The sequence below is a fragment of the Peromyscus californicus genome, unplaced genomic scaffold (genome assembly GCF_007827085.1).
Source record: "Peromyscus californicus insignis strain IS unplaced genomic scaffold, ASM782708v3 Scaffold_18__1_contigs__length_77618521, whole genome shotgun sequence".
NCBI lineage: Eukaryota > Metazoa > Chordata > Mammalia > Rodentia > Cricetidae > Peromyscus > Peromyscus californicus.
Genome location: NW_026294480.1, coordinates 6,576,574 through 6,588,705, shown reverse-complemented (window position 1 = coordinate 6,588,705; position 12,132 = coordinate 6,576,574). Strand labels below are relative to the sequence as shown.

The following is a 12,132-nucleotide window of genomic DNA, read 5'->3' as shown; positions in this document are numbered from 1 at the left end:
GCTAAACAGTGTATTTATAAGTAACAGGATAAACAATGTATAAAATGCGTAGAGGAATTAAGACTCAGACAAGATGTCAAGGGACAGACAGCAGGCTCATATGGAAAATTATTGTCCCATAAGCCTTAAGACATGGTTTATGAACAGCAGAATCCTTGTAAATGTGTAAGAAGAGTATGGTTCACATGGAGTGTTAGTAGATAAAAACAAGAATTATTTATTCATTTGTAAGACTGAGTATGAAGACAACGCTTATAGTGTAGTACTACGACGCCATAGGCTAGACACATATCTGATTTTTGTTTTTGTTTTGTTTTGCCTTGGTATTTTGTTTGTTCTTTGTTTTCTACTTTTTATTTACAAAGATGGTCTCTAAAAATTGCCCAGTCCAGCCCAGTCTTAGCTCTCCAATCTGTCAGGCAAAAGCCTCTGTGCAGCTAAGAGCAGGTCAGACATAGCGAGGCTGGTTTCAAAAATTATATTAAGATGTTTTTCATTCCCACATTGGAGTCTTGCTTCGTATTCTAAAGTAAAACTGAGGCAATGTGATTATTTTCAGGATGTAGGAAGATTAAAATCAGAACATGTGAACCATAAATGACCTATAAACTTAATACTTCTGTCAAAGGCTCCACTCACATTTACCCATCTCCTGTTTTGGATCTCAAGGCGAACACCAACCTCACTCCCCCGGGCTGTTCCACAGGCTCTGTTTCTGCTGACCAAACTCTACAGTGGGTTGCCAGGGAAACTCCAGAAACTGAAAAACAAAAAACCAAAAAAACAAAAAAACCAACATACCTGGTTTCCCGGAATTCGGTGCACAGACTTCTGGGAAATGTAGTCTATGGGACTGTGACGTCACAGGGAGACTTCCAGGAAATTCTCTTTCGGCTTTTGGTTTCCACACATGAGTCTTCCCCAAAGTTGGGCGAGAGTCCTGCTCTACAGTCCTGTTGTGTCTCAGACATGGAGGTTGGTCCAGGGTGCAGCGCAGCCTGACGCACTGTGCGGGGTGCCGGGGTCCGACTTGGAGGGAGCGGACCTGGGCTGGATGGGAGGGCGGAAGAAGCTGCCTTGGAGGTGCTGTGCTGAACTGGCTGGGTCACGTGAGGTTGCAGGTCAGGGCTGGGGAGAGGGCGATAGGGACTGTGCACTGGGTGATGGTTTCCTTAGGATGCCGCTTGCCACCCGAGTCCCCCTGGGGCTTCTGGGACAGGAGAGCTGCCTGGTAGCGCGGAGTAGATGATAGTGCAAGTCCTGGATTGCAAACTAATGATGGTCAGCTGACTGCCTGCTCCTGAGGTGGAGCTGGCAGCTCAGTGAGCAGCTTTGGTGGGGAAGCATGCTTCTCTAGCTGAGCCATTCTCACATGGACGCTGTCAGATTTCTCAGAATCTGTAGAGCAAACGGGGTCTGGTCCTTCCTGAACTCTATAGCCGGCCTAGTGTAACAGTCTTGATTGTGTTCATTTTCTCTGCCAGTTATAGAATTAAGAGAGGGGGCTAGAGAGATGGCTCAGCGGTACAGAGCACTGGCTGCTCTTCCAGAGGATCTGAGTTCAATTCCCAACAACCACATGCTGGCTTGTCCATCGATCTATATGACTGTGCCAGAGGCCATGGAGACACATTGTAAAAGATTTGAACATGGTCAAACACATGCAAGGAATAAACCTGAGCAGCCCAGATTTTCATCACATTGTCATTCTCGGTTATTATTTGTGTCTGCCATAGTGTCCTCCATAATCATTATCAAATGCAGCAACATATAAAGGTGTGTGTGGTTGCAAGGCCAATTCTTCCATTGATCTGTTTTTCAGGAAATGCTGTCCTTCTGGGATGTGGCCATTGATTTCTCTCCAGAAGAGTGGGAATGCCTGGAGCCTGCTCATTGGAATTTATATAGGGATGTGATGTTGGAGAACTACAGCCACCTTGATTTCCTGGGTGAGCGTCTCATCCATAGTGAATTCTTATTTCACCATCAACATGTAGCTTCCTCGCTTTGCATGGTATCTCATGGGAGCATTTCAACAGTGAGTTTCATAGCCTTCATTTTAGAAAAGTTAGGGAGGTTGGTGGATAGCTAAGAAACATTTCATTGTTTTTCTTTCCATGTGTTTGAACTCTCCAAATTAGAAGGATGTGCTCATCACTCTAGTGGGCGAGAAATTCAATGGCAGGAGACATGGAGCACACTTGTTAAAGTGTTTCACAGTTCGGTTTTTTTCTTTTAACTTTTATAGATTCTTTGTGGATTTCACATTATGCATCCCCACCCCACCCATCTTCCTATCCCCCTGCTTCTACCCTCTGCCCTTGCAACCCCCCCCCCCCCCCCCCCCCCCCCGCAACAAAATAAAATTTAGAAGAAAAACCAAAAACCAAAACAAACAAGCCACATTGTTTAAAAAGGAGAAGAATCTTGTAGACACTGTGGTGTGGCCCTGTGAGTCACACAGTTCACCCTTCAGTGCATCCATCTTCACTTGCAGGCATGCCTTGCCACGAGTCTTTGGTCTGCGTCCAGGCCTCTGGCCTCCGCTGCCCCATCTAAAATGGGCTCTCCCTGGGGCTCCTCTTGGGTATTCTGTTTTTGTCCACTGTGGTGGAGTTGCAGTTTGGGTTCTTGAAGTTTGTCCCTTTCGCATGCTCCCTCAGCTCCTGGACGAAGTGGATGTTGGAGTGGGCCAGCTCATAGCCCTGGTTCTGGGCCTGGGTGCTTGCTGGCCCGGTCAGCTGGGCAGCTCTCCTGCTTTGTCAGCACCCAGGTGAGCTCTCCAGCACCGCCTCGGCCAGCCCACGCAATGCAGCCTGCAGCAAGGAGCAGGCCAGTTCTTCTGCTCTCAGGCCCTGGGTCAGCTCCCCCACACTCACCCCACCAGCCCAGCTCCCCGGTCTTGTCCAGGTGAAGTGTAAGACCCTCTTTCCTGATAGCTCACAATTCAGTTTCAGTGATTTTCCCTTTGAATGAGACTCAGAATCTGAACAATGTACATTCCTTCATATACTGTACTTCATTTCATGTGAGAAAACATTTAAGGAACTGATTGTCTGCAGTCAATTATCCCCTCATCTTTCTTTATAAACAGTGTACTGGGAGGGACATGTCAATTCCCAGCAGAAGAACACTTCAACAGTCTTGTTCCCTTTTCCTACAAACAGGTCTTGCTGTCTCTAAGCCACATCTGGTGACATTTCTGGAACAAAGACAAGGACCTTGGGATCTGAAGATACAAGCAGCAGCCCCTGTGTATCCAGGTGGATAGGAAAGAGGGGGTCAGGGACAGAGTTGAAGTCTAAAGATTCAACAGATAGGCAGGCTTTCCCTCATGTATTGAAGTAAGATATTGTCATGGAGACAATTCTTTAGGTCTCTTCTTCTTATCTTTGATTTCAAAGAGGGACGTGTCTCAGAAGTTTATGATGGTTTAAGTCTCCTAAGCTTTGTATTTCCCTAATGGTGAGCTGTCCTTGTATTTACCATGACTCCTAAGACTCAGGGAAATGCCACTCTATGAACATGAGTCATTCATTTGCTGGGCTTGAAATCAGGCTCATGCCAGAAAGATCTCTACACTGAAATGAGTATGGTTTGGTTTATGAAGCCAAACCCACAGTTTCATCACAGAGAATTAGACAAGAGCCGAGAGCCCAACACTTGCAGTTCTGTTGATTAGGACAATTTGGGGTTGGGAAACAGTTGGATAAAACTCAGACGAATTCAAATCACCCTGTACCGTTCATTCCCCACTGATCTTAGGAAAGAGTCAAAGCATTAACTTATTTTATATGAGGATGTATTGGGCCATAAGGTACACTAATTTAACAGAGGGTCCTTTGTTTTGTCGATGAAGTTGTACAAACAGTTAATTACCAGGGCCAGATTAGTTGTAGGAAGAGAAGGATGAGAGAGCCTGCTGGGCCTTTAGGTGTTGATCTATGGGTCCCCATCACACCAGTTTTGCAACCAATGATTTTGCGCCTCTCTTTCATGGCAGTTAGTGGATTTGGGCCTTTTATTAAGTTGTAAGTCTCCATTTTTTTTTTTAGGAAATATATTTATATCATATACAAAGACCAACTTTTATTTGGATATATACTCAGTCATAATTTTTTAAAGATATCAGAAATTTTTATTTATAGACCTGATGTTCTCAGATATATCGGAGCTAGTAAAATGTCTTTTTTCAGAGTTTGGTCATTGGTAGCTATTAGGTTTATTTCTATAAGAAGCATTTTGACTAATAGTACCATGAGTCCAGTGGGAGGAAGAAGATACTGTGGTCCCTATATCTAAAGGTCTCCTGTTGAGTTCTACAAACTTCTTCCATGTGTACAGGTCCGTTGGCTTTGGGCTTTGTCATGGGAGCAGGACTGAGGAGCTGGTCCTAGTTGTGTCTGGACGGTGACTCAGAATTAGTGCTCTGGGTGAACTGTCACAGTCCACCTCACTTCCTCCTCAGGTTGTATTGCTTTCTTTACCTGATGCGGCGGGTCCACACATGGCACAAGCAGCTTAGTTTAAATAAGTGCCACAGTTCATCCTGCTGTGCTGACTGGCCCTGTGACAGAGCCTCTGTCATATGTTATCTACCACTTTGCTGAGGACTCCTTCCACAATCAGACATGGACAGCTCAGCTCTGGGAATAGCTGTGCCAGGTGTAGGTACAAGGTTCCCCTGCACATAGGATACTCAGCATCAGTTAATAGGACATTGAGTGCAGAGTGATTGCAATGAGTGTGTCCATTGCTTGAGAGAGACACTTAGGTGCAGAGTCTAAGATCCTCCTCAGCATGAGAGAATCCACCCCCTGTCTTGTGGCACATGAGGAGTAATTTGTCTTCCCTACAGATACTGGGTAGAATTTCCTGGTCTGGCTTACAGGCCAGAGGGAGACAGGAATAGCAGACACTGACAAGTCCTATTCCTCATGCATCCTTATCTTGTGTTGAGACTAGAATGCCATTTATTCTGATAGGCCTGTGTCCCCTTGAGGGTAAGTGTGCTGTTTGATTCTGGGTGTGTCCTGCCATGCAAGTGTAGTATAGATTTAACCCTTTTTACTCAAGCATTCAATTTCAATAACCAGTTTTTGTGAAGTACATCTGATTTTGAATATTATTACATATTAAGCAGGCTTTAAGTTGAACTTGAATTTGTTTGAGATACCTTCCTAGGATCAACTTTGATAACGTATACAGAAGACTCTATTATGGAAGGTATAAATGTGTCTCTCCCTCCAATATTATCTTTGTAAATCAATTATATTTGTATTTAGCATGAATATAAACACAATTTTGGGCACATCAAGTATATTTAATCACTCATTAGATGACTTACCCTTAACTATTATATCTTTGTTATATTCGTTGTAACAGGTTTTAATAAATTAGTAACTCTCATCAGAGTATGATTTAATAAATGAAAATAATTTATTCCTATTAAAAATTTCAACCTTGCCAAGCAGTGGTAATACACACCCTTAATCCAAGCACTGGGGAGGTAGAGGCAGGAGGATCTCTGAGTTTGAGGCCAGGCTGTTCTACAAAGTGAGTTCCAGGATAACCAAGGTTACATGGTGAAAGCCTATCTCAAAAAATAAAAATAGAAAAATAAAGAAATAGGTAAGTTTGCCATCTATGCATTGACATATAGGTTGCCTCTGCAAAATTTCTGTTATCCACACGTGAGCCTGAAGTATTTTATCATGATGATAACTTTCAGATAAATATTTTCTTGTCATTAAAAGAAAACATAAAATACTGTCCTGAATCCTTGAACTATATTATTCAGTCTTTTTGTACACAATGTACTTGTGATGCAACTTATCTTTTGTACCTTCGAAACTAAAAGTCTATACTTAGTATAAAAGTTATGTTTTTCTATTTTGGTCCAAACTCACACAATCACAATTAGCTTCCTTTGTTCCAGGCCTGGCTACTTTATAATCTCATGGATAGAAGTCCAGCCATATAATATCTGTATTGCTTAATGGGCTTATGTCTGTTAGTAAAATCCCCTTACAACTTACTTAGCAATTTAACTTGGAATAATATGCCATTATTTCTGTGTTCTCCTTGGTTGTACTCTTTTTATTTTATTAATTATACTCAGTGCACAGAGGTATTGAAATAGACTGCAGTTTATTTATGGTTAGATATGTATCAGTTAATGTCTCCATTTAAAAAGTAGCCATTATGCCGGGCGGTGGTGGCGCACGCCTTTAATCCCAGCACTCGGGAGGCAGAGCCAGGCGGATCTCTGTGAGTTCGAGGCCAGCCTGGGCTACCAAGTGAGTCCCAGGAAAGGCGCAAAGCTACACAGAGAAACCCTGTCTCGAAAAACCAAAAAAAAAAAAAAAAAAAAAAAAAAAAAAAAAGTAGCCATTATAAGTATAAAAGATACTGCTTAGCTTTTGTTCATATCTGAATTTTGCTCAACAGGAACAATACCCAATGATTGTAATAATTACAGCAAGGCCACTGATTGTAATTCACTACATATTCAATGCCAGAGAATTCATACAGGGGAGAAACCCTACAAGTGTGAAGAATGTGGTAAGGGCCTTAGTTCTCAAAAAGCCCTGTCTATACACCAGAGACTTCATACTGGAGACAAACCCTACATGTGTACAGAATGCCATAAGGCCTTCAGTACTCGCTCATCACTTTTTATACACCAGAAAAATCATACTGATGAGAAAACCTACAAGTGTGAAGAATGTGGCAAATCATTTTACTATCCTTCAATGCTGAAGCAACATCAAAGAATTCATTCTGGAGAGAAGCCCTACAAGTGTGAAGAATGTGGCAAAGCTTTCTATGATCGTTCATTCCTGAAGCAACATCAAAGAGTTCATTGTGGAAAGAAACTGTACAAATGTGAAGAATGTGGGAGAACATTTTCCTCTGCTTTAACCCTTAACCAACATAAAGGAATTCATTCTGGACAGAAAAAGTACAAGTGTGAAGAATGTGGCAAATCTTTTTGCTATCCTTCATTTCTTAAGCAACATCAAATAATTCACTCTGGAGAGAATCTCTACAAGTGTGAGGAATGTAGCAAACAATTTTACTGTTTTCAACACCTTCAGGAACATCAAACAATTCATACTGGAGAGAAACCATGCAAGTGTAAGAATGTCATAAATCCTTTTATAATTATGCAACCCTTAGGAGACACAAGATAGTTCATACTGGAGAGAAAACCTACAAATGAAGAGTGTATCAACTGTTTTTCTTCTTCTGCCCTTAGAAGACATCTAGTAGTTCATTCTGAAGATAATCCCTACAAGTGTGAAGAATGTGGAAAAATGTTTTCCCATGCTCCACGCCTTCAGGAACATCAAACAATTCATACTGGAGAGAAACCATACAAGTATGAAGAATGTCACAAAGCCTTTCGTTATCACTCAGCCCTTAGAAGAACGAGACAGTTCATACTGGAGAGAAACCCTACCAGTGTGAAGAGTGTAGCAGATGTTTTTCTGCTTCTTCAGCCTTTAGACAACATCAAACAGTTCACTCTGGAGACAATCCTTATAAATGTGAAGAGTGTAGCAGATGTTTTTCCTCATCTTCATCTCTTCGAAGGCATAAAAAAAAATTCACTCTGAAAAAAACTCCTACAAGTCTCAGGAATGTGAAAAGGCCTTTGTTAATCATTGTAGCTTTACTGAATAAAAGACAGTTCATACTGGAAAGAAGTCCTACAATTGTAAAAAGTTTACACTTCTTCAGCCCTTAAAAGACATCAAATTCTGAATACAAATTCCATGAGTTTGTTGACTGTGGTAAAATCTTTGCTAATCATTCAGACCTTGTTCAAATCAAATGAATCCATAGTGGAGAATATTAACATAATTATTTTGGAATATCAATAGGAATATCATCTAACTTCCACCAGCACAAAGGTAAGAATTGTCATCAGAACACAGTAGAGACTTCTTTTTGCTGTCACCTCCCCACCGGTTTGTTCAATGTGTTTGAAACGTGCCTTGATTGATGAGTCACTTTCTCCTGTAACTATAAATGTTCCATGAAACTGTTACTATATCATAACTTTGTCTGTTGCATGCCCGGAATCTGAGATCCCGGCTGTGGCATAGTTACTGTTATTTTTTTCAAATGCTGTCACCCAAGCTCCTGTAATAGCATCTCCCCTGGGTGTATAAGAAGCTCCATGGACTCATATTTCTCACTATGTTGGATTTTGGTGGAATGGTCTGCATTGGTACCAATTTGGGGTGAATGGGCATTTGTGTTTTTCTCCCCGAGGAAATGCTCATAGAACACATTATCAGTCATAGTTGATTCCAGAGTAAAGAATCTCTCTCTCTCTCTCTCTCTCTCTCTCTCTCTCTCTCTCTCTCTCTCTCTCTCTCTCTCTCTCAAAGTTCAGAACAGCTTTTCTCATATGTATCCAACGTCATGTCACAGAAACTTGGAACCGTATTGAAATAAAGACCCAAGTCAATTCCACTCACTCAGCAGAAAAGATGTATTTGATTAGTGAATATGTGATCATCAAGTATGAAACATTGTAGGGGCAGATCTTTACTGTTGATTCAGATCTGAAAATGTCTTCTCAATCTTATGTTTACTAATTTACTGTAAACTGTTAATACAGGGTAATTAACACCTAAACATTAATAATCACTGACTTATAAATGATTAAGTCTTTACTATGCCCAAAATTGTGTTTCTAGTCATGCTAAGTACAAGTGAAATTTATTTACCAAGATGAGATGGGAAGGAGGGCCAATTTATATCTCTCCTTTTATAATCTTCTGTATGTGCTGTTGAAGTATATCCCAAAGCATGTACCTCAAAACTAGTTTAAACTTCGTTTAGTATGACATGAAATTAAAAATCAACTGTAATTATTTTTTTTTAACCTATTTTGGGAAATAGAGGGCTAAAACTAAAGATGTTAAATTTATAGTACCAATGCATGGCAGTTCACTGCCAGGCCCAAGTAGCATCATTTGGATGGGACACAGACCCTATCAGAGTAAATTGTGTGCTAGCCACATTACAGGATAAGGATGCACAAGGAAAGAAGACGTGATGAAAGTCTGCTGCTCCTGTCTCCCTCTGGCATGTGGCCAGATTAGGAGAACTTCCTAGGAAAGATGAATTATTCATGTTTCACATGGCAGTCAGATGGATTCCCTTGCCAAGTAGAGAGTTTATACCCACATCCTAAATTTCTCAAGCCACAGAGGGGCAAATACCAATTATTCTGCCTTCCTTGTCTCCCTTTGTAACCAATGAGGATGCTGTCAATAGGGAATCTTTGTATCTAACCTGCCACCCAAATGGTATTCAATTTACATCATAGTTGAATTGGCCATGCCCCTACCCTGACATTCTGTTTTTCTCCTCCTAGCAAAGCCAGTTCCAGGATGACAGACAGGTCAATGCATGATTCTGTAATGAGTCCCAAGAAGTTTTAAGTAACATAAGACAGAGTTGGCCAAGAGGCCAGTCAGTACAGCAGGATCAAGTGTGAGCACTCATTTAAACATCAAGCTTCAGGATCCACCGTGCACAGCCAAGAAAAGATCACTACCTGAGGAGAACGAAACTTGAACTGTGAATGTCCAGCCGGACCAGCCTCTCTGAATCACATGCCGGAGATGATGGTGACCTGCTCCTCAGCCCCACTTGTAATGTGGATCCAAATAAATAAATAAATAAATAAATAAATAAATAAATAAATAAATAAATAAATAAATAAATAAACCTGGCATCAGATCTAGGGGTAAATGCTGAAAGATCAAAGAAGTAAAGGAGCCAGCCACTATAGAGACTTATTTCTACCGAATCCTCAGACCAAAAATGGGGCTGAGTTTCTGTCTCCTCCCACCTTATATTCCTGTTTCCACCTTCCTAGTGCTGGGATTAAAGGCCTGGCTCTGTTTCTCTTTTAGACTGGAACTCCTGATCTTCCTGCTTCTTCTTCCCAAGTGCTGGGATTAGAGGTGTGTGTCACCACTGCCTGGCCTCTGTGGTTACCAGTGGCTAGCTCCACCCTCTGATCTTCATGCAAGCTTTACTTGTTAGAGCACAAACATCATATCACCACATTTCCCCTTTTTTTGTCTAAAATAAAAGAAGGTTATAACTAATATATGATAAAGTATATACGATAAGTACAATAACTATACACAATATATAAGGCAATAATTTCATTAAAAATATTCAGTTCACTAGCATCTGACAAATTCAGAGAAAATATTCCCATTATCTATCCTATCTTGGTGAGTCCAAAAGGTTGTATTAATTCACCCTCTATCCTAACTTGTACAAACAATATATCACCACACCCACTCCCTTTGCAAGCCTCAGGGCCATCATGTTTACTTGGCAGAAGCTTGAGGTGTTCCACCGGGGTCCTTGGAGATAGAGGTCACAATTCTCCTTCTTCCCTTTGGACTCAGGGTGTTATTGGCCCTCATGCTTCTGTCTTACTCAGGGGTATCTTTATTATAATGAAACACTATGAACAAAGCATTTGGGGGAGAAAAGGGTTTGATTGGCAGAGGGTCACACAATTTTCATCACTGAAGGAAGTCAGGACAGGAATCCAAACTGGGTCAAAACTTGGAGGCCAGAACTGATGCAGAGGCCATGGAGGGTTGCTGCTTACTGGTTTGCTCTCTGGGACTTGCTCTGACTGCTTTCTTATAGCACTCAGGACCAGCAGGTCATAGATGAACCCAAGCAACATGGAGTGGGCCCTTCCACTTCAATTATTAAGAAATTGCCCTATATCCTTGCCTACAGCTAGATCTTATGGAGGCATTCTCTCAGTTGAGGTTCCCATCTCTCAAATGACTGTAGCCTGTGTCAAGTTGACAACAACAACAACAACAAAAAAAACCCTAGCCATCATGGCTTCCAAAAGGGCTAGCCACAACAGCCCATCAGGTCTGGTCTCTGAATCAAAAGTTTACTAACTCTGCTACATCTGATCAGTCAGGCCCTGCCCAATTAACTGGCTATTAAACTTTGTCAATTGACAGCCTCTCAAAAAATAAAACCAAGGTTTCAGTCCTGCTCTTTCATTAAAATCAAAAAATTTAAAGTAATTAAAAGGAGTGGGGAATGCCAGGTGTGGTGGTGCATGCCTTTAATCCCAGCACTTGGAAGGCAAAGGCAGGCAGATCTCTCTGAGTTCCTCTACTTCCTCCCATCTTGTCTTAGTTAGGGTTTCTACTGATGTCAAGAGACACCATGACCACAGCATCTCTTATGAAAGAAAACATTTAATTGAGGTTAGCTTACAGGTTGAGAAGTTTAGTCCATTACTAAGGAGAAGGAACCCAGGGTTCTACATCTGGATTGCAGGCTGTAGGAAGGGAGTGTACCTCTGGACCTGGCTTGAGTATCTGAAACCTCAAAGCCCATGCCCAGGGACAAACCTCCTCCAACAAGGCCACACCTACTCCAATGATGGCATACCTCCTAATAGTGTCACTCCCTGTGGGACTGTGGGGGCATTCAAACCACCATAACTCTGAAGCCTCTTCAGGAAAGTATATTGTATTTCCTCTCTTCTGAAAAATGATTCCTCCTTTCCTATTGGAAAGGACCTAATGTATACATACAAAAGGTCTCTCCTGAGAAATGGCCATGTATATTTTATAGATCAATGCCCTTTCTTCCCAGCTGTGGAAGGGTCCAGGGAAAAACAAAAACAAAAATTAACCAAATAATATATAATAACACCTCAGTGTACATCTTCTGTGATGTGATTAGATTTTTGACTTTAAAAACACCCTACCTTCCCTTCCTGTCCTACTAATAGCCTGTCTGAGGTGGGAGACTACTCTTGGTCACCAGCACTCTTAAATGCTTTAATAAACATGATGATTTGTAATTTTCTCATATTGCTTATTTTATTTACCAGTTCTGAAGCAAAGACAGAATTCTCACTTTATAAACAGTGGCTGTAAAGTCAGTGGTACCAACTTAGAAACTTCCTCTCTACTAACTAGCTTTTATAGTGGAGGCACAATCTAGGTATGCTACCATGGAAGTGATGTAATACATAGTCTTTCCCAGCCATGAGCCCAGGAAGTGGCAAGATGCGCCAAAGGAGTAATAATGGCAGGAAAG

At 41.4% G+C, this 12,132-nt stretch overlaps 1 protein-coding gene across 1 annotated transcript; it reads left to right on the top strand.

Annotated features, from left to right (window-relative positions):
* The first annotated feature begins 817 nt into the window (after positions 1-817).
* On the top strand, positions 818-11,897 carry LOC128113358 (zinc finger protein 58-like). The gene is given in 7 exon segments (XM_052742976.1): positions 818-975; positions 1,823-1,949; positions 3,168-3,263; positions 6,451-7,140; positions 7,143-7,221; positions 7,223-7,431; positions 7,434-11,897. Coding segments are annotated over 7 exon segments (1,527 nt in total). The 5' UTR covers positions 818-969; the 3' UTR covers positions 7,754-11,897.
* The last annotated feature ends 235 nt before the right edge of the window (positions 11,898-12,132 follow it).